General features: G+C 33.5%; 1 protein-coding gene and 1 long non-coding RNA gene across 7 annotated transcripts; both read right to left on the minus strand.

The window, feature by feature from the left end:
- Positions 1 to 9,255: 9,255 nt before the first annotated feature.
- LOC114416665 lies at positions 9,256 to 15,769 on the minus strand. 5 transcript variants are annotated; one of them, XR_003667538.1, is made up of 8 exons: positions 15,282 to 15,769; positions 14,885 to 15,084; positions 14,025 to 14,751; positions 13,727 to 13,896; positions 12,100 to 12,165; positions 11,276 to 11,386; positions 9,838 to 10,239; positions 9,256 to 9,554 (listed from the first exon to the last, which is right to left on the minus strand). It is a non-coding gene; the product is annotated as an uncharacterized LOC114416665 (long non-coding RNA). The 5 variants fall into 5 exon arrangements; XR_003667537.1 differs by having other exon boundaries at positions 14,885 to 15,094; XR_003667539.1 differs by lacking the exon at positions 14,885 to 15,084.
- Positions 15,770 to 19,408: 3,639 nt separating this feature from the next.
- On the minus strand, positions 19,409 to 26,274 carry LOC114416666 (putative phospholipid-transporting ATPase 9). 2 transcript variants are annotated; one of them, XM_028381618.1, is made up of 12 exons: positions 26,007 to 26,274; positions 25,248 to 25,854; positions 23,302 to 24,635; positions 23,074 to 23,184; positions 22,566 to 22,842; positions 22,332 to 22,420; positions 22,137 to 22,245; positions 21,656 to 21,865; positions 21,201 to 21,326; positions 20,961 to 21,059; positions 20,452 to 20,643; positions 19,409 to 20,316 (listed from the first exon to the last, which is right to left on the minus strand). In XM_028381618.1, the coding sequence occupies exons 2-12, from the start codon at positions 25,641 to 25,643 to the stop codon at positions 19,687 to 19,689; spliced, it is 3,573 nt and encodes a 1,190-aa protein (XP_028237419.1). In that variant the 5' UTR covers positions 25,644 to 25,854; positions 26,007 to 26,274; the 3' UTR covers positions 19,409 to 19,686. The 2 variants fall into 2 exon arrangements, with proteins under 2 accessions (XP_028237419.1, XP_028237420.1); XM_028381619.1 differs by having other exon boundaries at positions 25,248 to 25,326; positions 25,464 to 26,274.
- Between the last annotated feature and the right edge of the window lie 446 nt (positions 26,275 to 26,720).

Consider the following 26,720-nt stretch of genomic DNA (forward strand, 5'->3'; position numbering starts at 1 on the left):
ACTGCATCCTCTGGCACACCTGCAATTTTCACCGTGTTGCAGATTTCTATATAAGTAGCAAGGTGTGCGTAAGGGTCTTCATTTGGCAAACCATGAAACAAATTTCCTTGAATCAGCTGAATCAAGGAATGAGGATAGGTGATATTGTGAGCTTGAACTTCCGGTCGCGCGATGCTTGTGAAGAATTGTGGCACGGTAGAGCTAGAATAATCTTCAAGAGTCACCTTGCGTTGTTGATCTTCGGCCATGATATGTGCCTCAGACACACCTACTTCAGATTCTCTTAACTCTGGGAATGCTGAAGATGATTCAAATGATTAAGTTTCCTCTAAACTTGGTTGTGCTGTCATTTCCTGCAAAAAAATTTCTCCTTCTTTCTGCGTTGTTTCTCTTGCAAGTAGCTTCTATCTCCAAATCTAATGGAGCTAAATTACGTACTGAAGAGTTACCTCGCATACAAGAAGTACAAAACAGAGCAGCAGTTAACCAAATCAAGAGAAAATAAATTCTAACTAACAATTCACAAAATCAATCAAAGAATAAAGAATAAGTGTCTACAAACTGAATTATACTATCTAAGTGGAAAGAAAGATCCCCGACAACAACACCAAAAACATGTTCACTCCTCTGTGATGCTAATCGGAAAGTGTACCGAGTTGCACAAGTAATATAAAACGGTAATAACCGAGTATCGAATCCACAGGGAACTTGTTTCACTCAGAAAATATATGTTCAATAAGCAAACATTTGTACACCATCAAAAGCAAAGTAAATGTCAAATTGGATCTTTGTGTGAAAATCTAGTTAAATACAAACTAAAATATCTAGAAGTTGAGAAGTAAAAAGCATTGGGTTGTTCTACTGAGTCTACCTTGATGTTGTTAAAGATTTTTCTCTATTTAATGTTATCCTAGTGTTCTTATGCTGAGAATTTACCTAAACCAAGATCCCTCGAGTGAATCAGCCTAACTCTCTTTAAGCCTCATCCTCGATCCCTCAACAAACTTAGCCTAAAAGAGTTCCATTAAGTTTACAGCATAATATGGACTAGATCGCTGCACTACATTCCTATACATACAATTTTCTAGCTTGCTCTATCAAGTTCTAAGGCTTTAAAGCACTTCCCAATGCTAAAAATCCTAACTACACATACAAATGTGTGATCAAGTCACAAGCATGCAAAAATAAGCATGAAGAACCCCTAACGGGTCTTCCAGAAGCCTCCGTCGTGAGCTCCCTTTCCCCATTTTTTCCGGCGTCTCCTACTCTCATCTTCTACCCTAAGGTTCGACTACCCTAAGGTTACTATCCTAAGGTTCCACTGATGAATCAATACTGGATATTAAAAGCAATGGAGAGTTAGGGAGACTAACCTCGAAGGCTGTTCGCGAAGAAGAAGAAGAAGCTTGGCTCGTGGTGTCGCGAAGAAGACGAACAAGCTTGGCTCGCGGTGTCACGGAGGAGCAGCAGGAATGGAAGAAGAAAAGAAGCAGCAGCAGTCTTCCGGGAAGAGGAGCGCGTTTTTAAATTTTTAACTTAAAGGGCAAAATGGCTCATTCACTAAAATTGCTGGGTGCACCAGCAATATTGCTGGGTGCACCTAGCATTTCCCAATATCATATAACTTACATCCTAACATAGTTATTGGATCTGTATTGATAATTATTGGGCCTTGGCCACCTTTTTCTCACAATTTTGGTATTAAATAAATTAATGATAATATGAATTTTTTTTCTAACAATTTTTGTATTATAACAATAGTATTTTGGTATTAAATAAATTTTCTCTTCCTCGACACCACTTTCATCGCTTACTCATCTTTCAACATAATTGAATGTTTGAAATTGAACCCTTAGCAACCAAAATCAAGGCTCAAAACGAAACCCAAAACTGATTTATGAAAAAAAAATTATATTGGCATTTGAGAAAAAGTTTAACGGACCAACAAAGCAACCACCACTAATCATTTCATCATCGTTGTCCACCGCAGATGAAAACCTCGTCCTCAATTACACTGTTGTTGCCATTGTCAGTTACCGTGCGAGCTACTAGAAGCCACTAAGGACTCCTCCGTATCTGCTGTCTAAGGACACAACCACTGTCAAAGTTGAAGACACACACTATTCTCGTTCTGTGTGACTACATCCCCGAGCGTTGCAATCTCATGAGAAAGTCGATGGTGGAGATGCTCTTACCGTAAAGGATGTCATATGTGATAACGATGGTTGTTAGGGAACCAAGGTCGTTGATGACAGTGATGATGAGATTGGAGAAGAGGGAGAAAGGGAGAGTAAACAGTTTAAAACAATGGAGGATGTAGAGAAAGGGTTGGGAGAAAAAGATCCTGTGTGGAGAGTGTAGAGTACAACTGTAAGGATTAAATGAATCCAACGGTTAACAAAATTTGTTCATCATGAGTCACTTAAAAGACTTGTCCATAGTATCCTTGGCCTTAAATGTATCATAAAAATAGGGTTTGAACTGGAAAATGATTCTGTCAATAATTCATAAATTTATATTAGCCTTTATATTAATTAGGCTTAATGCCAATAGTTCATAGCATTGAATCTTACCAAAAAAAAAACTTAAAATAGTCCAAATTAACAAAAAAAAAACTAATAACAATGCAAAGTGGCAAATTTCTCCTTGCCCTAATCTATCCGCACAAAATTTTTGAGTGCATTATTTAGAGATCCAACATACAACTTGGATCCCCAAAACATCATACTCGACTCTTGGAAGATACCCATAACAAAACAAACAATCAAAGTTACACAGCAGACCTATTTTTCATAGTTTTGTTCCCAAAAGACACGATCAGCTTTGATACCACAAATGTAACGATCCACTATGTTACATGGAACTAAGAACTAATTTAAGCGAAAGACTTTATTTTAATTCATTTAAAACTCTTTAATTAATTAATTAATTTATGAAAGTATTTGTAAGTTTTTCACATCTCAAAGTTCAAAGGCTAAAACGTGATACCAAGATAAAGCATCTCGTGATCTAATCTAATATAATTAAATTTGTGAATAAGTTTTTTGGTTCGGTACCCATGTGTTGATCAAACAATAGCTTTCACAATTCGGAGTATATGTGTCGACTAGAGACAGGTTCATACGACATGTGTTGTGATGTGATGTTTTGTAAAAACTTGACTTGGTTACGAACCATATATATTAATTAATACATTAATTTATGAAAATTAATTACTCTAATCACCTATCGATTAATCACATATATATCATTCCAATTTATGAAGCAATTTACGTACACAATAATTTAAATTCAAAACTAATTTACCAAAAATAATTCCTACCAAAATTTGCGTAATCAAAATTCCATTTACGTGCTCAAAATTATAACCTACCCAAACTAATCTAATATACTAAAATTTATGAATAATTTTTTTGGTTTGGTGCCCATGTGTCGATCTAACAACAACTCTTACATTTCGGAGTATATGTGTCAACTAGATATAGGTCCATACAACATGAATCATGATGTGATGCTTTGTAAAAACTTGATTTGGTTACGAACCATATATATTAATTAATACATTAATTTACAAAAATTAATTACACTAATTACCTATCAATCAATCTCATATATATTGTTCCAATTTATGAAGCAATTTACTTACACAATAATTTAAATTCAAAATTAATTTAATTACAGGTTTGGAGTACATGTGACATTCAACCGTTGCTTCTCAAGCTTCAGATGACACATGTCATCATATAGTGCTTCGTAGTGGGTTGGTTTGGTTAAAAACCACAATTAAGTCAAGATAATTTGAATTCAAACTAATATCAATAATTCAATTAATAAAGATTATATAAATTTGGGCCAATGAAGTTGTATTACTATACCTAATAAACCATAATTTGAGTGATATTTTATGTGAGTTTTTGTGTTATTCCATGTATTTTATTGGAAGAACTCATGTTTGGACATTAGTTTTTATCTTACATAAGGATAATCGCTCAATCAAGTGGAAAAGTTGGAAACTACACAATTTCATGAAGATGTGATGCTAATTTCCCTTGATAACAATCGTGGTACATTGACCACGACCGTGGTCAACCAGGAATGCCATGGTCAATCATGAGGGCCCTCTTCATTTCACAACATCTCAAGCTTTAGTACAAAGATTTCGATAATGTTCGTGGTGGATATCACCATGACTGTAGTGAGCTTAATTAAGGAAACTATCTTTAAGCGTCTAATTAAAATAATTATCTTTAGGGATCTAATAACAATATTTATCTATGGTGCAACTAATTAAAGTAATTATCTTTAGAGATCATATTAGAATATCTATCTATAGTGTGCCTAATTAAAGTAATTATCTTTAGAGATCATATTAGAATACCTATCTATGGTGTGCCCAATTAAAGTAATTATCTTTAGGAGTCTATAGATAAGAAGTTTAAGTTTATACTTTGGGAATTCCAAATTGAATATACATTTTACAAACAAGAGCTTTTTAGAGGAGAATTGCACCAAGAACAATTGAGTCCAAATTTGTAAGGGTTTTCAATCTCTTTTATTTCTGATGCAATATTGTATGTTTTTTAGTTATTCTATGACCATGGTTGGCTAAACCCCTTAGAACTCGAATTGTGATGTAGTTGTACCCATGTACTCTAGTACCTCTTTTTAATAAAGTTCTTCAATGTTATTTAGTTAATTGTATCTTTCTATCACTTTCACTTCTACATTGAAATTGATCATTCTGATTGTTAGTTAATTGCATATTAGTGATCATCTTCTCGTAATTAACTATCCTATAGAATGATAAGGTTCATAAAACATGCATGACCAAAACTAGCGGCATGAATTCCCTTTTAGCAAACTTCTTTATTATTCATCCTTAACCCTAAATTAAATCTCAAATGACCAATGCAAGATTGATTGAGGGGAAAGAGTATTCTCAGACCTAGACCATATGCTAATAATTAAAATAAGAGGTATTAGACAATTAATTGGTAGCTGAGAGTTCTTAATTAAAATTGGAATTAGGGGGAAAATGATACATGTGAAATCATATCTCTTCTTTGAAACTATTGCATGTCTTTAATTTTATTTTTTGAACGCAAACACAAACAATCTCCAACTCAAGAAAAAAAATCTCAAAATTATTTAATTTATGGGATTTAGATTATTTGGAAATACAACTAATTTCTAGGATACGATGTGTAGACTTGCTAATCCATTGTTGCTACTAAGTAGGGTACACTTGCCCTTAAAAAAAAGCATATTTTACGCATCAACCATATCATTATAAAATCAATTTTGACACCATGAGGACGCCTATATATTATTTTACTATTTTTTATTAAATATAACATAAAAAGTAATTATATTAAATGACCTTTAAATTTTTATTATTATATGGTAAAATAACATGACCTTATTGTGATATTTTTTATTTTTTAGTTCACCTTTTTGCCCCATTATTTATTAATTCATTGTCCATTATTCTAAAAAAATCACAATTTCCTCAACAAGTAACACTGATTTGGATCATTATTTTAAAGAATTAATGATTATTTTAGGTTTTACTATATATAGTAATTAATTTTGATTAACAATCTAACATAAAAACTCTAATTTGTTTTTTGGACTAAAAATTAGTTGGTGTACTTGTCATAATGATATTTCGTAAATAATTATGATTCCTAAAAGTATGATGATGATATGAATTTTTGTTATTTAAATTATATATTATAAATTATAAATTATGTTAATAAATAATTTCTTAATTTTTTCATATTTATTTATAATTAATTACCAATTTTTTCATATTAATATCCCAAAAATTGATAATTAATGTACACTTTAATTTGTATATATTATATTTTGAAATTTAAAAACCCTTGCATTGGAATCATGAGATACTTTTTAATAAGGAGTAATATTATTAGAGACTTTTTAGTAAATGTAGTATTAGGGTATATGATACTTTTTAATATGTCAACTAATTAAATATAGTGTTTCCGTTTTTAAATCGTTATTTTTGTAAATTACTGTAATATCCTTCTAATTAATATGACATTTACAGTATATAATGGGACAATGCAAAGGGTCGGGGTTTTACCCACATTCTCATACTCACGTTTTTTATTTTTTGGGTTTTCAGTTTTTTGCATCTTAATGATATGGATCATCCGTTGCTAACAAGTTTTATTTTGGTCTCTGGTTTTTGCATTTCAACCCTTAGTTTTTTTTCTCTTTTTTCCGAAGTTTAGCTATTAAGTCAAAATACATTGAAAGAGCTCAAGGATAAACGGATTGTTTGCATTCTCTCGAAAAATAGACTTTTCCTACTAACACCTCTGACCAGTAAAGCTCTTCATTTTTAATGCTAAATTAGTTTGAAACTCTATGCACTATTAAAAAAAGTATTTTTTACAACACGCATTTAAAGTTAGTTGTCAAACAACCATCATCGTTTGGGTAGTGGTGATATTTTTGTAAATATTGTCAATATTTCAAAGACAATTTTGGTAAAATCGTCTTTAAAACCTCAAAACTACGATGATTGTTCGTAAAACCGTCTTAGTTTCTATTAGCTCTATTTACAAAATTGTCACCGCTGTGACCTTTTCCTACTATACTAGTTGACCCTATCCCTTGGCATCCCTCACCTCCAGCATATATCCAATGATGGAAGAGAACCTCATTGATTCCTCTCCCCTAACTCGCTTCGCCCCCACTGCATCCATACTCTAATTCACACTCAAAAATGCACTAGAAAAAACATTGTTTTGAAACCCTCACATTCTGGGCCATGAGAGGGCCATCATTATCAACTTGGAGCACATCAAGGCCATCATCACCACCCAAGAGCTCCTCCTCCTCAACTCTCGCGACCCCTCTGTCACCCCCTTCCTTCATGAGCTCCAAGCAAGGATCATTCGCCACCACAACCAAGCTGATGTTGACCCCAATCCCAACACCATCAGAGAATTGTTTTAAAAGTATATCATTCTAAGACGGTTCTTAACTAAGAGTTGTCTTAGGTCTTAGAAAGGTATCCTTTTCTAAGACTGTTTTTTAAGGAACCGTCGTTGAAAGTCAAGACTTTCAACGACGTTGGTTTCAAAAATGATTCAAAATCGTCTTTGAATGTTTTTTTCAACCGTTGTTGTTTGTGCCTTTTGCAGTAGTGCTACAAATAAAACCATGTTCTAGTTTTTCATACTTGTCTAGGATACATGGCTGCCAAGATTAAATAGATTTATTCTTAGCACTCCACTTTTGTCTAATGTAGTTGACCATTTAGTGTAGCTAATAGTTATTGTATTTTAAGTTTAAAAAAAATCCAAGACAAAATATATTGTTGAACTAGGTCAAATTGTTGCACATAATTAAGCTAGCCTTAATTTATAAATAGCCTATATTGTTAAAAATTACCATGGTCAATTTTGCATATGTCAATCTCAGAGAATGATGGTTATCCAATTAATAAGTTTAATTAACCATCTTTATATAAAAAGTTAACAACAAATGTCTAAAACTAAAATTTAAGCAACATATGAATCTAAAACATTGATAGTCCCAAAAATTCATATATGAATTGAGTTCTCTATTGACATCATCATTCACATTATTTCTCTTAAAAAGACTAAGACATATATTAAAAGTTGGTTGTATTGAATATAAGGTCTCAAAATTATTTTTTTCTTAAACCATGTGAGTATAATATGTTGTCCAACACTTGAATTATACAACAAAGATTCCCAAACATATATAAAAGACTGTATAATTTTAAAAAAGAAACCTTTTTTTTATCTAAAACCTCTAGACTTTCAACTCCAATAGTTATGCACTAACACAAGCTAAGAAGACTAGTAGATTGTTAGACCAAGCTAAAGCTAGCAATTCTAGCTAGCAAATTAGGTGTTTAACAAAAAAGAAGATGAAATTTTTTTCATTAAGTTAAAACTTAACAACAGTGTGATGTGAAGGATGAAATCCAAGCATTCAGAAAGAGGATTAGGAACTTGTTGTCCATTGATCACTAGGGACCAAGTACTTAAGTAATAAGACTTTGATCATCATTATCTTGTGATATGAAACTAACCTATTATTAATGGTCTTTTTATACTAATAATCTAGATCAAGCACAAGTGTAGGTTATGTATTTTAGATGGATCTACAAAGGTGGACCTAAAAATTTACCATGACTTTGGATTTTGATTAGCTTTCAACAAAGAAGAGAATGGAGTTTGATGAGTCATCTCCAGTTGGCAGTTTTTTCTTATCTTTTTCTACTCAGCTCGTATATTTTTTCTTTTTTAAGTGGTGAAACTAATCTTATCGAATGTACTCTATTACTGGTATTCTTGAGAAGTCGTGTCCTCAAGATGCTTTAAGATATGTCAAAATCGCATTATTTAGAAGGATAATAGGTATATTATTATTTTACATTACACCATCAAAAATCACTCTTCGAAGATATTGAAGCAAAAAACTAAAGCCGCATATCTTCAAATCATTTTGAGGTATAATTCATTTTAACTCCTGCCTCACTTTTATGATATTCTATATGATTTTATATTTTATATATGCATATATGATTGGGAAACTTCACTTGGACTATGATGTCACTTCAACTCATTTGGTAATTTTTCCATGTTTTTGCATCACCATCTTCGTAATTCCCTTTCAGTATGCATGCTCATGATCTTTCTTGGATCAATAATTTTTTTCTTGGATCAATATTTTTTCCCATGTTTTTTTGTTAACAAGGTTTGCCTTTCAGATTCTCTCAACAAGCATTATCTAAGTCTAGAAGATTAGTTTATTTAATTGATAAATATTTAGGAAAAAAATGATCTTGCATAGGAGGATGGTTGAAATGCTGCAAAGCAAACAATTCTGAGGGTTGATACATTGTTTCAGCTTTGTTGTTGTCTCTATTTTGATGCACAGTTTTTATGTAATCAGTTAACTTGTTTAATATTAAATTATTATAAATAGTGTATTTTCTATATTACTATATCAATAGATTTTGTTGAAAACTATTTGAAAAATTTATATATATATTCTAATGACTTATATTCGTTGCAACAGAAGTAGGAGTTATAGCATACACATGAGTTACAGTAGGAGCTTGAGCCAAAGTCCAAGCTACTCTAGGTGACTAACTTGATAACCATGGTGGTGGATGCGCTGGAAAATGCTTTAGTTTTCATATATGTATTTTGTTAGAACAAAAACAAAAAGAAAAGAGAAGGAGCATGGATACTAAGTTGCATACAACATGATCAAACATGGTCTAATGTTATGATAGCATTAAAACTAATTGTAAACAAAGTGACTGCTACACACTTCCGTTACACACTAATCAATTATAGTGCATGCTTGAGTCCAAATTAAATTATAGACAAAGTTACAAAATAACCATAAATTCACCTTTGGCATAGCATATATTCCTAAAGTTACAAAATAATCATAAATTCACCTTTGACATAGGGTAGTGGAAGACCAATAGGCCAAACCAACAGTTGAACATCAACCACTCATGAAGTATCACATGCCTAAATATTAAAATTAGATCATATTAGCAATCACACCCATGATATTGTATATTCATTAAAAAGTAACATTTATGCAAGTTTTGTGTCATGCTAATCATGGTTAGGTTGTTATGGTAAAATATAATATAATGCACATTACCTTGCTATGAAAATAGGGGATAAAAATTGACACTCAGTTGCTCACTATAGTTAAATAATATTTAAATAATTTATTTGTATTATTATAAAAAAAGAATAATTTAAACTATATCAAATAGCTACAAGATGAGAGGAGATTAATTACTTGAAACAGGTGTTCCATCAAATTATTCTCACGACTACTCTCCCTCTTTATGCTTCTGTCATTGGCTAACCAAATGATCAAACATCTCCAAGACCTCTGTCACGTTGGTCAATTATCTTAATATTGGAAAAAGATTGTGATATTCATAACCAACTCCTTGAAGTCTTTTTTTACCTATAGGCAATGAACAATTAAGCATATCTTATTTAAGTTAAAATTTATTCATAAATTGTGAAAAACATTGTTTAACTATAAAGTTGAGTTAGAAAAAAACTTCCTTGTAGATTGTAGTTGCAAGTCTGTATTAAGGGCATTCTCTTCTAAAAGAGGAAGGCGAGTCTTAAGGAACCATGATTGTATAATGTCCTTGGAAGAGGCAAAGTTGTGTTGCTACATTTGGACCTATTATTAGAATTTATGAAACCTCTGTCACGTTGGTCAATTATCTTAATATTGAGAAAAGATTGTGATATTCATAACCAACTCCTTGAACTCTTGGAGGTGAAATAAAATTTCATGAAGCAACATATATAATAAGCATGTGTATACATTAACAAATATGGAGATAAATAAATTAACAAAAATATATAATGACTTTATTTGTTAAAATTAACATATTTTAAGTTTTTGGGTGATACACGTTCAAATGTTGATCTGATGCCTTTGAGTTATACCTCTAACTCTTATGCTTATTTTTCTCCAGGACCATGTTCTGTTGCTATCAACTAAGAACTAACAATATATTTTAAATTGTCTACATGTATCCCTAAAGTGAGGCAATGTGATTATTTAAACAAAGGAACATTCCGAAGACACAAATTCATCAACCTTCATAATTAAGCCTAACAAAAGTTCACATTCACTTAAAATTATATAAAACACTAATAGTTGAACTTTCAAACAAGTGTGTGTGTGTGTGTGTGCATGTCTGTGCATTTGGTTTCTGGCTTACACTACTAGAAAATCAACCTTCTACATCGGTTATTCGGGACCAACTATATCGGTTTACGATCGTCGTCATAGGGGTCGTCATTAAAAGGAGTCACCTATATTACGAAGGTTGCCAACGACCAATGTAGAATGTTGAGGAAACTACGACGGTCAGCTCTGAAGGACTGATGTAAAATATTAATCATTCTACGACGGTCACTAAGGAACCGATGTAGAATTCTGATCATTCTACGACAGTCTCTAAGGGACTGATGTAGAATGCTGAGCATTCTAAGATGAACTTTCACACGTGACCGTCTTAAAATGATCAGCATTCTACATCGGTCTTGTCAGAACTGATGTAGAAATGCTATATTTTTTTTGTATTTGCAGGTACTTTTTTTTGTATTTACAACTTGAACACATAATAAAACTTCTCCAACAGTCATTTACCTAGTGGCTAAGGCAGTGATGCATGTTAAACACTGAATGTGGAAATAGAACTCACCGTGAGAAGAAAAATGTTAGTCCAAGTTTAATTCCTCTTGCAGCAGAAACTTCAAACCGGTAGTAGATTAGCAAGATTGGTGGAATTGGAGTCCCTAGTTCTATCTGGACACTAAACTTAATACAAAGAAGTAATTAATTAATAAATTGAATATGACTTGCCCACAAATAACTTAATATTATGCACTACTCTTTAAGTCAAAATACTAAAACTTGGATTAGTTATTGGTTTTTGGGCAGGAAACATACCTTAGATTAAAAAAAATTATTACTCGAGTACTATAACAAATAAAAACTTTAAAAAATGGTAGGTCCTTCCCAAACAATTATTAGTTTAGAATTTTTTAGATGTTATTTTCTAGTGGTGATAATTGTTCCAGCAAGAAAATTTTCTCTAAATTCCCTTAGCATTGTTTTGATGTGGATATTTATCTCCCTTGTATAAAATAGGCATAAATTTTGGGGTAAGCCCAACAATGGAAAATCACATATAGCTAGTAGCTTTCAATTAACACATAGCTAGATTAACCATTTAGACAGAGTTTTCATAAAGGCAAAATTCTCCAAAAAAAGGAATAAAAAGGTTATCCAATATTATTCCAAAATTCTCCAAGGGCATTTTCCTTCTTTTGGTCATGCATCTCACTAGAAATTTAAAAGAGACCTTAAACAGATAAACTAATCTACTAAGCACATGACCTATCATGAGATGAGATACTATAGGAACCAATAATATCACTAGAAAACAAAAGCAAAGTTTTATATAATAAAAATTAATTTAGTACACAGAAACAAAGGAAAAAGAAAAGGAGAGAGAAATCTTACTCATCAACCATGGAAGCAATCTCCTCTGGATTGTCAATAGCATGTTCATTCAAAGCACCCCCTGACCTAAAAATTTGTAAACTAAAAACCGTTAACTAAACTCTACATGCAGGTGATCGATTCCTCTCGCATATCTCTATTGCCTTGATTCATGGCTAGTGGTTATAAATACAAGGACAACTTGTGCAACCTATTTTACAAAATCCATTTATATAAACGTTTCTGTTTAATTAGCTAAATTAATTCATCATCACCATCATTCTATTTTTTACTATTCAATCAGTCACACACAAAAAAATGAGAATAAAAGGAAAGAAAACATTCACTTCATTAAAATCAACTTGTTTAATTTGCTATTAGTAATGAAGATATATAAACATTGGGCAGCATTCACCTTAATTTCCATTATCTATGCGAAGCATATTCAATTTTCATATTCGCAAATAATTTTATATAAGCTATTTATATTTATATATTTACACAGTCATTGTTTGAATTTCTGCACACAAAACTCAGAAATGTGTGAGTTTTGTACAATAATTAATCCCATTACCTAAGCATAATTCCTACTAGAGTCAATTAAACCTAAATAAGTGGGAAGGTCGTTCCGGGGGTACTTAATCGGTATCGAAACACAAATTATACCTGCCACACTTTGACTTGGGAATTTTAATATTATAATGTATATAATAATAATAAAAAAACAAAAAGATTGATGACCTTAATAGAAAAAATTCACGTGTCTTTCCCTACAAATACTTTGCAGTTGTTGCCACTTTTCTTCACTACAAAGTTATTAAAGGTAGTCCAGGTAGGAAGATATCAAGGGGGAAATGGTGCAATGATTAACACTTTAACATTATGTCATTTTATCTGATTAATAAAAGATTTCAAAATTTAATATAATAATACATACATAGAAAAAAGGACCCATCTATCTTCAATGGTATACTTAACAACCCAAACATGTAATATCAAATATTTCACTGCCTCTTGTGCTTCATTTCGGGGAGGGGCGGCAGCGGGGTGCAGAAGGCATAACATGATTCTTAAGCTAAAATATTAATTTAGCTCTCGCCTCATCACGAACACATGCAAAAAAGCATAACAAATTTTACATAATTATATTAATTAATAACTTATAGGATATACATATTTTTATGGGATCAATTGAAATTAAGGGTTAATGGACACTAGATGTCAAACTTTGTACAGTTACTCTTTAATAACTGTTTATAAAAAAAGTGTATTTTATCAATCCAACCATTAGATTTAAAGTTCTCTTAAAGTAAATTAAGTCCATGAAATTTATGTTTTCAAAATTAAATAATCCTCCATCACACCTGCATCTCTTTCTTTTAAAATATGATATGCTATTTAAACTATAAGTTGTTAGATTATATGCTATTTAAATTATAAACTATGTATAGTTTTTCAACAAAAATTTAAAAGGGAGGGGGGGGGGGGGAGTTTCTTATGTAAGATATCGAGTAATCATTTGAAAATCAAAGTAATGACAAGAAGACTAAAGATAAAGACAATGAATTATAACTTGTAACTATTGATCATTTTAACTAATACTATCAGCCCATATCACATGTCGATAAAGAAATAGGGAAAATAATACCTTTTCCTTCGTTTCTAACCACTGCTTCTACTTGTTGATGCTGCTTCTTGTATTTCTCCATTATTGTTTCCCTTCTTCTTCTACTCTCTTCTTTGATCCTGTTGAGATCTTCCTCTTCTTGCTCAGGCAATTGCAATGTATCCTCCTCTAAGTCATCTGGTTCAACCTTACTGCTACAATCAATATACATAAAAAAATAAGTATGTTATTCAAGAAGGAACTTAAAAGAGATAAAAAAAAATGGATAGAAGAAAACTCAGATGTTTAATAAAGTTATAATATAGTTAATGAAGCATACCTTGTTAGTTTGCTTTCATCCACTTCTGCAGTGCTTCCCATTGAATTATAAACCTTTACAGGATTATCAGAATTTCATTTTCTTTCCCAATGGTATTCATTTTCTTCATGCCTTGAATGTTATAAACCTTGTTAGTTTGCTTTCATCCACTTATGCAGTGCTTCCCATTGAATTATAAACCTTTACATGATTATCAGAATTTCTTTTTCTTTCCCAATGGTATTCATTTTCTTCATGCCTTGAATGTTTTCTATATCTATCTCCGTTGTCATTACCATCCTCATAACGCAGATGCCTATCCTCTTGTTTCTTTTATTTGTGCAAGTCTCTATCCACATCTCTATCCCTACTCCTATCTCTATCCTTGGCCTCTCGATTGTGATGTGCTTTCCTCACATTAGCCTCCACTTTCAGAGGATGAATTCCTATTGTAATGTGCTTTCCTCACATTAGCCTCCAGTGTTTCATCATCAAAGTCTCCTTTTAGTTTCTCATTACTTTTAAAATGTCCAAGTTCCCCATTGTGCCACTTATCCCCTTTGGAAGATTTAGGATCCAAAAAACCATTGCCCACGCCATCTGTACAAGCTTGAGCATGCTTTCCATCCCGAGTCTCAAAACTTGAACAATTACGAGAGACATCATCTTGTGCATTGATTGCAGGACTAATAAATTTATCATCCCTAATGTCCTCATTTCTAGTTACTGAAATTTTAGTAAGGTGTCCCTGTCCAAGAAATTGAGTGCAAATGCATAGCAGAAAATCAGAGTGCTTGAGGTAATGCTAAATGAATTACACATTGCATTTAAATCAGTCCATGAACAAAAATAAATTTACAAAACTCATAACCAGCTCTTACAAATTAACTGTAAGCCACCAGTCTTCACTGAAACACCTAGAGAGACTTCTTTTGCAATTCACTCATGTTCGTGTAGTGCAACCAGGTTCTTACATATCTATGAGACACTGACAGGGTACTATACCAAAGCTCTCAAGAATAAAAAAAAAACTCGTCCGAAAACAAAGAATCACAGTGCTCTGTTTGGCCACCAAGAGTAACTGAGATACACTGAAACACTTAAATTAATGATAAAAAAATCGCAACCAAAACAACACAATTACGAAATAAAAAATTTCTTTCAAATCCATTCCAATGGCCTCTACTTTCTTCGCAACCAAACATATGTCATGTGTATCAATCCACAAAATTTAATTTAAATCAAATAAATAAACAACCAAATTCAATCATAACATACCAAATTTTGATTATCATATCAAACATCTCGATCTCTTGTCACCTTGATTTCACCGGGTTCAGCATCAGATTCCGTCTCTTGTTTCCCAACCTCGCCGTCGAGAACCTCATCTTCAAGGATCTCTCCCTCCTCCACATTGTCGTCGTCAGGGAGATGCCCGTGCGGAGTTGGAGAAGGAATCGCACCAATTGTTCGATCATCGAATTTAATCTCTTCGGTGCATTTTTTGCTCTCGTGGCAGTGGCGGTGATGAAGGTACCGACTTTGTCAACGCCATCCATAGTTTTGTGGAGGATGATGACGATGCCGATGCCGCATATGAAAGGAAGAGAGGTCCCGACGGCAGCGATGCAAAATGCTTTTCAGTCACTCCAGCGAATGGAGTGGAGATCAAGCTCCAGACCCAAAAGGAAGAGGAAAAAAAGAGTGGAGGGAAATAGTGGACGGAGAAATGAAGAGTCAAGCAAGGGAGAAATGAATAGTGGAGGCTAGGGATTTCAAATTAAAGTACACGTGACAAAAAAAACATCGACGTTTTTATATAAAAACCTGGCGTCGTGCGTGTTCCCCTAGCACATTCTAAGGCGGTTTCGTAAAACCGTCTTAGAATGTGTGTCATAAAAAATATTCTTCTTAATTACAAAACTGTCATCACTTAACATTCTAAGGCGGTTATGTATAACCGTCTTAAAATGCGCATCGTAAAAAATGATTTTTAGTAGTGTTATAAAATGTCAATATTAAAGAAAGAGGACAAAAATCAAACACTTATGTCTATTAGATTTGAATTTAAATTCCAATGACTGATTTGAATTTCAATTTAATACAAAAAATAATTTGCATATGAAGAAATATAAATTGTTTACATACCATCATTTGGATGCACCTCTCTACTAATCTCTTTCTTTTTTCCAAGTTATATTGTGTTTTTGTAGTGTCTACCCTCTTTTCATATTTTTGCATCTATCTTTTGAATATTTTTATTTTTTACAATGGGAAAATCTACGCATCAGAAAAATAAATATATCACAAAAGTGAAAATAAAAATCAACAAAACTCAGTATCAAAAGTCTTGCATGTGTGTAGGACCAAAACTTTGAAGTATGCGATTGTGGAGAGGCTCTCACTATATAATGCAATATGTGATTAGGGGAGTGTCCTGCAATTCGGTCTTTCATGTAAAGATGCTTGCACATCCCCAAATTCATTTGACCGAGTTTTCATCGAGTGTCGCACGATTCAGAGGGTTTGACCGAGGTTTCATAGAGTGTCATGTGATTCAAGGTTTGATGCGAAGAGGCTCGCACAAGCCCAAATTCGTTTGGTTGAGGTTATCGTCGGTTGCCATATGTGATTAGAGGTCATGCGATTCGGCCTTTGATGTGAATATGATTCATAAAATACTGTTGCTATAGCATCATCATCATAATCATGAACGTAAAATCTCTAATATTGACAAAAATCTGAAGAAAGTGAAACACGAATGAATGAAGCGATCGAATTTCAGAAGGTTCTTTTGCGTCGAAGATCTGGGAAAGGACAAAGTTATATGTGAAAAACCTTGAGATGAAGAGCAGGTACGTAGAAGGGAATGTAGAAGACTGGGGCATTTGGAGGTGAGTATCATTCAATTGAAATGTATTGTATAGGGTTTTGGAAGATTGTGAGTATCACTCAATAGAAAAATGTTTTTCTTCTTTCACATCATCATTTTCACTGACGTGGAAATGTAATATGAAATAGCTCAGTTTTTATATATTATAAATAGATTAAAAAGCATATGATCCTATGTCCATCTTCAATTAAATTGAAAAGCATAGTAATATACACACATGTTCCAGTTTGAGTACCAAAGAAAATGAGAACACTGGTCTTCCTTGAACAAATATCAAATTCCTTCAACAAAAATTTCAGTGTCGTGAGTAGCTTCTACTCCTTGCTTCGATTTGAAGATTTCTTTCATGCTAACACATGAAGCCCATTCAAAAAAACATATTGTCGCAACATGGTTGGTGATCCTCTATTGTGCGATGCGATGACTCTGGTCTTACGCGACCATGGTTGATGGAGTCACTACATATCATCGCGAGCCACTTATGTTCCTTGCTCCAATCAGAAGGTTTCTTCAGCGCAAACAAGTGAAGCACAATCACCAATGTTGAACTTTCTCTTGGCTCTCCTTCAATTTCTAGCTCCTCCTGTTGAAACCGACCACATCCTTTGAGACGTGAACACACTTTGACTCTCTCTCTCTCTTTATGTCTCATGATTCACTATATCATTTTGTGCAGTTAAAGTTCAAGCAGAAATCATGCGTTCAAATGTCCGATTAGACTTTTTTATTCTCTAGCTTTTATTTTAATTTTATATTGATCTTTATTCTATAGTTATGGAGGAAATTTAAATTGCTCCCGTCCCTTTGTTCTCCATTAGCCTTTCTCATTCATTTTGATTTTTTGCATTCCCACAACTTGTTGCTGCCCTGGAGAAATTGGTGCCTACGGTATGCATTATCCCTCATGTTTCTCCTTCTTTTATATTCACACCCTGTTAGCATACTCAATTAGGTTTATCTCACCAACAAGACGACGATTAAGCAGTTGCAGTTGATTACGCAACTAATTTAGTTTATCTCACCGAAGAGAAGATTTATCTTCCTTATTGGGTAGTTTTGACAAAACAAGTAAAATTTCATGTTTTTATTTGATTGTGCTATTGTTCAAGTTTTGACAACACAAGTGAAACTTCATGTTTTTATTGGTTGGGAATATTTCAGCCAAATGTTTATGTATAAAAGCTTTCTTGGTAGAAGAGTAGCTCAATGTGCAGTTTAAAGACTTATATTTGGAAGTCAATAAGCTTGGGAGATTGATGCAATAACAGGTCCCGCTAAAATCTTCCAAATATGATAGTTATACCACTTTTTGGACTCTATATAGGCCAGTTACTTTTTTTAGTTGGGAAGTTGATTGATTATTTTTTTTCTTTTGTTGTTGTTTAATCATATTTTTTGGCAACAACAAAAGCCTGATATCTTAAGAAAAATATACATATTTAATCTCAAGAAAATACATTTGGTTCAATCAAATTTACAATAGTAAGTCTATTTTTCAATTGTTAAATAACATTTCTAAATTAAAAATGTGACAGAAATTCACTTAATATGATAAAAACTAGGTTAATAATCTAATAAATTCTATAAATAAATATTACACTATTTGCTTAATATTTTAAAAAAGTTATTATTCTTTTCAGATTTAAATTTATTTAGTTTTAGATATAAAAAAATCTAATTTACCATGTATAATTTGTCTCATGCATAGCAGATCATCCAACTAGTATTTAACAAATGTCAAGACTCTAACACCAAATGTCAAGAAAACAGATGAATGCTTCCGATGGGTCAAAGTTGAAAAATGTAAATATCATATTACCCATTTATGCTACATATTTAATAAACCCCGTGGACTTAAATAGATAAGCAATTTGATAACTTGCACAAACTATCAATTATATAACAGATGCAAACAAAAGAAATGTGCAATCCAAGGAAATAAGAAAAGTGCACAAGCTATCAATTGTATATCAGATTGGCATTCCCTCATCATTTATTGCCTTGTATGAATGTGCATGTAACAAATAGAAAGTTTGAATGGCACATGTTTATGGAAGTTTCTTCAATCACCAAGCAAAGCATAAACAATAACAAACCAAATGTAAATCATCCACAAACCAGGCCTAACATCCTCCCTAAGGTCTGAGTCGGTACAGAGTTGTCGACTATTCTAGTGAGTTATCATTAAAAACATAAGAGAAACAGAGACCCACGAGTCCTATAAATGAAAATTTATCACGCACACAAACAGTGAAACCCCTTAGTCTCCAAATTCCCTCTCCAAATCCTTAATTTTCCCGAACATGACCACAACCATCTAACTCACGCATGCGTCCACCCAAATCACACAGAAGTGAGATTAACTGTGACAATTTTGACTGAGTCGTAATTATTGGCAACACAGTTATAACAATGAGCAACCAGACAAACTATTTCACATGACTCTTCCCAAATAGACACCCAAGTCAGAAGGACAACGACCAAAGAGGAAAAGAACGACGAACAAGAAACAAACAGAAACCAAACCTGCAAAGGAAGCTCTTTAATCTTTCATTACTCGCCAATTTTTTCATTATCTTTCAGGGCACTGATTACTTGTTTACCTTTGTCAAAGAGCATATCTCTTGACATTTCTTTGTCAACTACATAAGACCCATCTCTACCTTAAATATATACAATCCGAAGTACGTGATTGATTACCTATACCAAATTTTCGCCTATGTTCAGACCAAAGAACTTTAAATACAACAAAGAAACAGAAAAAACATTGCTTAATTGCTAACATTGTTTTCAGACTTGAATACTCTTGGATGCTCCTGAACTATGTGATGCTTCAAACCGAGCCGTGAACCCAACCGTTGTGTGTCTTATTGATCTTTGTCTCACAATATTAACATATTCTGGATCAGTTGTTTGGCCATCATTTCGTATCCACTGTATCATTTGATGGAACGTGGGGAAAAACCGCATTTGGATCGAAGCGTAGGCGAAGTATGGAAGGAGTGAAGCAACAAGCACAAGCAAAGTGATGAGCCAGTAAGATGGTGCTGGTGCACAAGCTTCAATCAAGACCTTATAGGCAGTGGTTGATAGAGAAGGGTCCATGGTTCCATACACTAAGAGGAATATGTACCAGAAAAGAATGCCACCCCATATGAATAAATGTTGTATGTAAGTGAAGTAACTAATGGACAATGCCATTTGGGAATTCACCACCCACACAACACAAGTGTACATGGTGGCACCAAGAACTTCAAGATCAGCAACTTCCCCGGCTTTACGGAATGCTTGATTCTCCATTCCGTTGATGCAGAAGAAGAATATTATGGTAGCACTCAAGACTCCGTTGAAAGCCCAACCGAGGATCCGTTTCCAGCTGAATAGGACATTTTGTACACCTTCTTGATATAATAATGGGAACTGCAAAATGAATTAATTCATAAAGAAAGATGTACATGTGATTTATGTTATGTATATAAGGAAAGAAATTTCATCAAACAGATTTCACTGAATGGCATTAAAGAGAAATTGAATATAATATAAAGGGATATACACCTTGTGGCATAGTCTAGCAGAAACATCCTGGTCAAACACTCCCAAGGCAATTACAGGAAGAGAAGTGAAGAATACGTTATATAGTGAGAGGTACCAATCATTGTATGCAGCTTGCCCCGAGAACGACGCATAGATCTCGTAGAAGAAGAGGGTGAAGCCGAAGGCAATGTTCTTGTAAAAGAAGTAGCAAATCTGCCAAATGAAAATAGAGGTTAACATATTTCTATTAATTGAAGGAGAGGAGAAGAATCATAGGTTAAGAAGCTTCGGTCCGGGCCAAATATTTGTCTGGATACAGACAGTGAGACAAGGTTGTTTATGAAGTTGTCTTACCATAATGCTTCACAAAATATTCATTCCAACCAAAGAATCTATGTTTGAAGTACTGATGTCAATGAGAGATTTCTTGTAACTGAATTGAGTATTGAAATAAGGACAGATTCTGTGTGAATATATATTTAATAGAGTAGCCTATGCTTTAATGTTGTTTTTAAAGGCAAATTTGTTACCATTGATGAGATTCTTCTGTAACACCAATGCCCATGCACAAGAAGTAAACGCTCTAGAAACCGAAATTGGGCAATTGCGATATCACTCGACATTACAGCCTGAAAGTTTTATAGTAGCAAGGGAGAAATAAGAATTCAAGATCTATAATGTACAGAAAAAAAAAAAAAAAAAAAAAAAGGTCGTGATTATAGGAAGGTAAACAAAAAGAATTTGTTGTAAGAAGGATATTTCAGACTTACCTGCATTCCTTCAACACCACTGATACCGATCCCAATGTCTGCTTCTTGAAGCATTCCAACATCATTTGCTCCATCACCAATTGCTAGAGTTGTACTGCCAGTTTTAACCTTTACCAATCTAGTAACCTGCAGTATTATAATAGAAATACCTTAACTGATTGAACACATGAATATCACCATCTATAGTAGGTGACAAGCGTTGACCCTTATTAGCATATTACTTTGCAGTAAATGTCTCTTTGCCACATTGGCTAATAATAAATTTCAAGTTAAATAAATCTGTTATTTTATTTCACATATACAAATATGCTTCAATAAACGAAGGGAAACCAAAGACTATAACCAAGGGGGTTTAACTCAGTGGGTTGAGTAGGGTGCGTGAGTGTTGTAAATCCCCTTATACTATGTTCAATTCCTACGGATAAAAAAACCTATAAAGTACATGGAAAACTTACAAGTGCTTTCTGCTTGGGAGATGAACGACAGCATATGACAGATGCACAGCCAGCAGCAAGTGTAAGAAATAAGTCCTTTACATCATCTTCTAGTGCATAAGTGAGAGACTTCCCATCAATGATAAGAGCTAATGCCTCAGAGTTTTCATCAGATTCAGCAAGTAATTCCTTTCCATTCGTTAATTGATGAATAACACTTACCTTAACTGCCTAAAGAATCATAAAGTTCCCATCAAAATCATACATCTAATACCCTCGTGTTCAATGGTTAAAAGACTAATTTATTGTATGGTGATATGCCTTTGTGCTCAATTACACTACAGATCAAAAAAATATATTGTCTTGAAATGAAAAATATTTTAAAGGACTTTCTCATGCGTGTGCCTTGATTTACATGTATTGTGTATGGGGTAGAACTGTTATTATGTTTTGTTTTCTTGTAATCATATCACATGCAGAAATTATTAGAGCTGGGATTTACCGCTGCAGCAGCAGACTTGTCCTCCACTTTCTCCAGTGATTTGGTTTCTGGAGTGTCTGAACTAATTATAATTTGCTTCATTCCTTGTCTGAGTAAACTACAAGCAAACCTGCAGTCACAGAGAAATCATTCAATCAGTGATGTCGTGTTATAATTTCAAAGGATGTCAAAATCTATTGAAATGCTTTAACTTACCCAATATTGATTGCTGTCTCCATTTTATCACCAGTCAGAACCCATAGCTTAATTCCTGCCTGTGCTAGCTTGTCAATGCATTCAGGAACCTAAATGACAGAGAATCATAAGAACACTCACAAGTTGTTAGGACTTATGACAGTTTACAACATGGCTAATTTCAAAGTACACACACATAAATTTGAAAAATGGAAAAGCCACTAATGTCTGAAAGAGAAACATTGTTTAACATACCCCATTTTGAAGTTTGTCTTCAACTGCAGTAGCACCAAGAAGAATTAAATCCTTCTCAATCTTTTCTGATATTTCCTCCACAATTTGCTCTCGATCTGCACTCACTAAGTTTTTGGCCTCCATAAATTCTTCATTGAATAGATTGTACTCTTCTTCATCAAGTTCCCGATACGCAAGTATCAAGGTCCTCAAACCAGCATCAGCATATTCATCAATGTGCTGCTTAGTCTTCTCTTCAAACTCCCTTCCATTCCTTGCAAGTCGTTCAAACATGACACTGATAGTAAAAGCCACAAACAAAATAAATTTAATATTTTGAACATCTGAAACAGAATGAAGGTACTCACATAGTGTATTTAAAATAGTCATGCACTATACTGAATTCACACTTACAAAAAAAAGTAGGCAATGCTTGCATTGCTTTGTTTCAAAAAGTAGGTAACTAACTAACTAACCATATACCAAGTGTGAACTTCTCCTTAGAAAAGTGTCAACAGGATTTACAAACCTGTCTGCTCCTTTGCTAAATAGTAGCAGTTTCCCCTCCTCATCTCTTACAATTACAGACATCCGCTTTCTTGTACTACTAAACTCTAATATATTCAAAAGTTTGTACGACCTGCAAAAGTGAAATTATATTCTTGTTTTATGCATAACCAACTCTTCAAGTTTCAAATTGCCGATAAATGTAAGATATAGAAAATCAAGCTGACACATACAAGAACAGAAACCTCACCTTTCTGTTGTTTGGCCTGATCTCGGATTGAACTCATGCAGTGAAATATTTGTCTGTGTCCTTTCATAGAACTCAAAACCAAGTTCTCTGGCTGCAACCACAAAAGCTGCCTCATCAGGTGACTCAGCTTCATATGAAACTTTACCGATTTCTTCATCAACTTCAGGTATTGCAGTATGGCATACTGCCAACAACCGCAGAAAGTTCTGGATTACATCGGCGTGAGGTTCGTTGATCCAATTTCCCTTCATGATCCTTTCATCCATAAAGTTAAAACCTTTAATGGAAGACTTTGGAACATTTCCATCTTCTGTCAACTCTTGACTTAAAGGTACTCCTTCTCTCCTGGCTAGAGCTCTCTCAACTTCTGTAACTCCTTGGCCATACGCAATCCCAGCAATAGAACACTTGATGAATTCCATAGAGTTGCAAGTCAAAGTTCCTGTTTTATCTGAAAGTATAGTATCAACTTGGCCAAGTTCTTCATTCAAATTCGAGGTACGAGCATGTGCTGGCCGGTCAGCTTCCTCATAATACATGTGCAAATCCTGGTTGATGAAAATGCTTTGAAGAACTTTCACAACTTCAATGGAAACGTACAAAGAAATTGGAATCAAGTAACTATACAACATAAGTGCAGTCAGGAAGTGCAGCATGGCTGCGACTGGTGCTTTCTTTGGATCAAAGTAAATTGTGGTGTCATCTGGTCTGAGGTACCATCGCTTCATAACTCCATTTTCAAGGTCCTTCCTCGTTGCAATCCCGAAGAAAATTGAACCAATAAAAGAAATTAAAAATAAGACTAAGAACAGAAAGTAGATGATCTTATCCATCCGCTTCTCAACTGTGCTTCTCTTGGATGGAGGTTCTGTTGAATTCTGCATAACCTTTGTATCATGGCCTGTAAAGATTACCACACCGTAGATGAACTCGGTGTTCCTTAGCTTTGAGTCCCTAAGCAGTAGATGCAGAGGTGAAAGAGGATACAATTGATCTTCAAGCTCCAAACTGCCTACAAACGAGTACAAATTTGCATTTGGATCTTCGCATTTGATAATAGCCTTGAAATTTTGAAAGCTTGAATCTTCTTGCAACTTTGAAGTTTCTTCAAGTGATTGTTTAACTTTTAGATTTGTTTCTCCATCAAGATTCATGGTCTCTACATAGCAAATTGCATCGTCATAGCTTGATGAAAGTAAGATGAGATCAGCAGGGAAAAATTCATCCTTTTCAACCTTTACTATGTCCCCGACTTTCAAATCCTTCCATTTAGAATAGTCAAAAACACCATCTCCACGGTGCACTTTAACCTTTCTATTATTCATATCAATATCCTGATGAAATTCACAAGACTACATTACAGACCTAATAATAATTAACAGGAGCATAAAAATAAGGAACCAAAAGAATTTTCCAGAAAGGAAAAGTTGGCAAAAAGCAACACAATAGTGCTATCTCTTCACTCTGTTCCAAAATGAGAATTTTTAACAACACACTCTAATAAACTTTTTCTAAAACACTTATTCACCAAAATATATCAGGATTCACAAAATCATGCAGATCTCACTTCCTATTTAGCAATTTCTCCATATTCTATGATAAAAAAAAATGTATTTGGGCTTTAAGTATGAACATATTTGAAAAGACAAGAGAATCAAAACCACATGTGGATTGTGGACATTCCTAAAATAACTCAAGCCATGAGTTCACCGCAGAAGAGGCCACTTTTCCCCTCACAACTCCCTCGCCACAGTAACCCTCACTAGAATTTTCCAAAAACCAATTCTTAAAATAACACACAAAACATCTGCGGTCAAAACTGCAAAAATAATGCATATTCAAAACTTTCAATCAACCATATATATTCACTTTGCATAGAGAACAGAACAGCATCTTAACCACAAATTTGAAGCCAAATCAGACACAATCATCACAAAAAACATTACCTGCTTTTTCCTCTTCCAATCCTCAACAGCCTCTTTCCCCATTGTAGCAGCAACCACAACCACAAGAGGAACAACATTGCTGACAGCCGAGTAAGGAGAAACCGGGAAAAAAGACAGAATTGCACAGATAAGGAAGTAAAAATTGGCAACCCTCCTGAATTGCTCAAACAAGGACTTGGGAAGGAAAGTGGCCACTGTATACTTAGTAGTACTCACATAATTGTCACCATAGCTCACAAGACTCCCCTCACCGCGTTCCGCTTCGTTGCAGTACACTATCCTTGAGAATCCAGGACCGCCTATGAGTGAATGCTCCCCTTTGAATGAAGCTTTTCCACAAGAGAATGCATGGATTCTGCTGAAGTGGCGCCTCCTCCTTCTACCATTACCTTCCATAACTTCAACAACTTTGCTTCTCCAAAAGCTTACAACTTATAATAGTACAAATTACAATCACAATACATTACAAGTTTACAACCTTGCATAATTCCCCTCTTAAATAAGCTTCAGACTTGAAAATCCTTAAAAAAAAAAAAAAAAAAAAACAGATTTGCAGAGATCAACTAGTTTTGTTCACTTTATCCCAAGGCAGCACCAAACACAGTCACTGTCGATAGGAAGGCCAAGAAAGAAAGAAACACGGCATTATCGAACCAATAAAATGAAAAGAAAAAGGGCAATTTTTGTTAGAAAAGATTAAAAGAAGTTCATTGTGTACTATAAGGTAAGAGATATGTGTGTGTTGAACCAAAAATGCACCTGTCCTATAATGATTGAAGCAGAAAAAGACAAGAATACGGAGGCCAGAAAGATTAAGAATATATATGTGTGCAGTGTTCAGAATTGAAAAGAAGAACTTTGTAGTGAAATAATTATAAGTGAAGCAGCATAGAAAATGTTGTTTGTTTCTTTGGGTTAGTAGCTGAAATCAGACAGGTATATCAGTTTGACTTGTAGCTAAGAACGAAGAAAAGACTTAAAACGTGCACATGCTGCTATTGGATCTTCCCTGGTAATGAGTTCAAACACTCAACAACTTCAATAAATATAATGCTGGTCTTGCAAATCACAATCCGAAGATTAAAAAGAATTAGATTATTTATTATTTCAAAAAGTAAATAATAATTAGTTTTAACACGTTTGATACGATAAATATTTTTTTTAATAAATTTTTTAGTTTTATTTCTTTAGCTAATGTTACTATTTAGTTATTTATTTTGTTCCAGTAATTTTCTTTAATGTTTTGTTTGGATAGAGAGTGAAATAAAGTAGAAAGAAAAAAAAAAGAGGGCTATAAATAAAAAGAAAATTAAGTAAAAAAGATGTATCGTTTGGATGAATAAATATAAAAAAAGAAAGTAATACATATATATATATATATATATATATATATATATATATTGAATTGTCTAGATGAATAGAAGAGTGAAGAAAATAAATTATATATAAAAAGTATTCTATATTAATTGAAAA

The sequence above is a fragment of the Glycine soja genome, chromosome 6 (genome assembly GCF_004193775.1).
Source record: "Glycine soja cultivar W05 chromosome 6, ASM419377v2, whole genome shotgun sequence".
Taxonomy (NCBI): Eukaryota; Viridiplantae; Streptophyta; class Magnoliopsida; order Fabales; family Fabaceae; genus Glycine; species Glycine soja.

Coding starts and splice junctions, on each gene's coding strand:
- LOC114416666 (XM_028381618.1), bottom strand. CDS start 25,643: ATGGAAGGTAATGGTAGAAGGAGGAGGCGCCACTTCAGCAGAATCCAT. Junction 22,421..22,565: donor AAGACAAACTTCAAAATGGG/GTATGTTAAACA, acceptor TCTGTCATTTAG/GTTCCTGAATGCATTGACAA. Junction 21,866..22,136: donor ACAAGTCTGCTGCTGCAGCG/GTAAATCCCAGC, acceptor ATGATTCTTTAG/GCAGTTAAGGTAAGTGTTAT.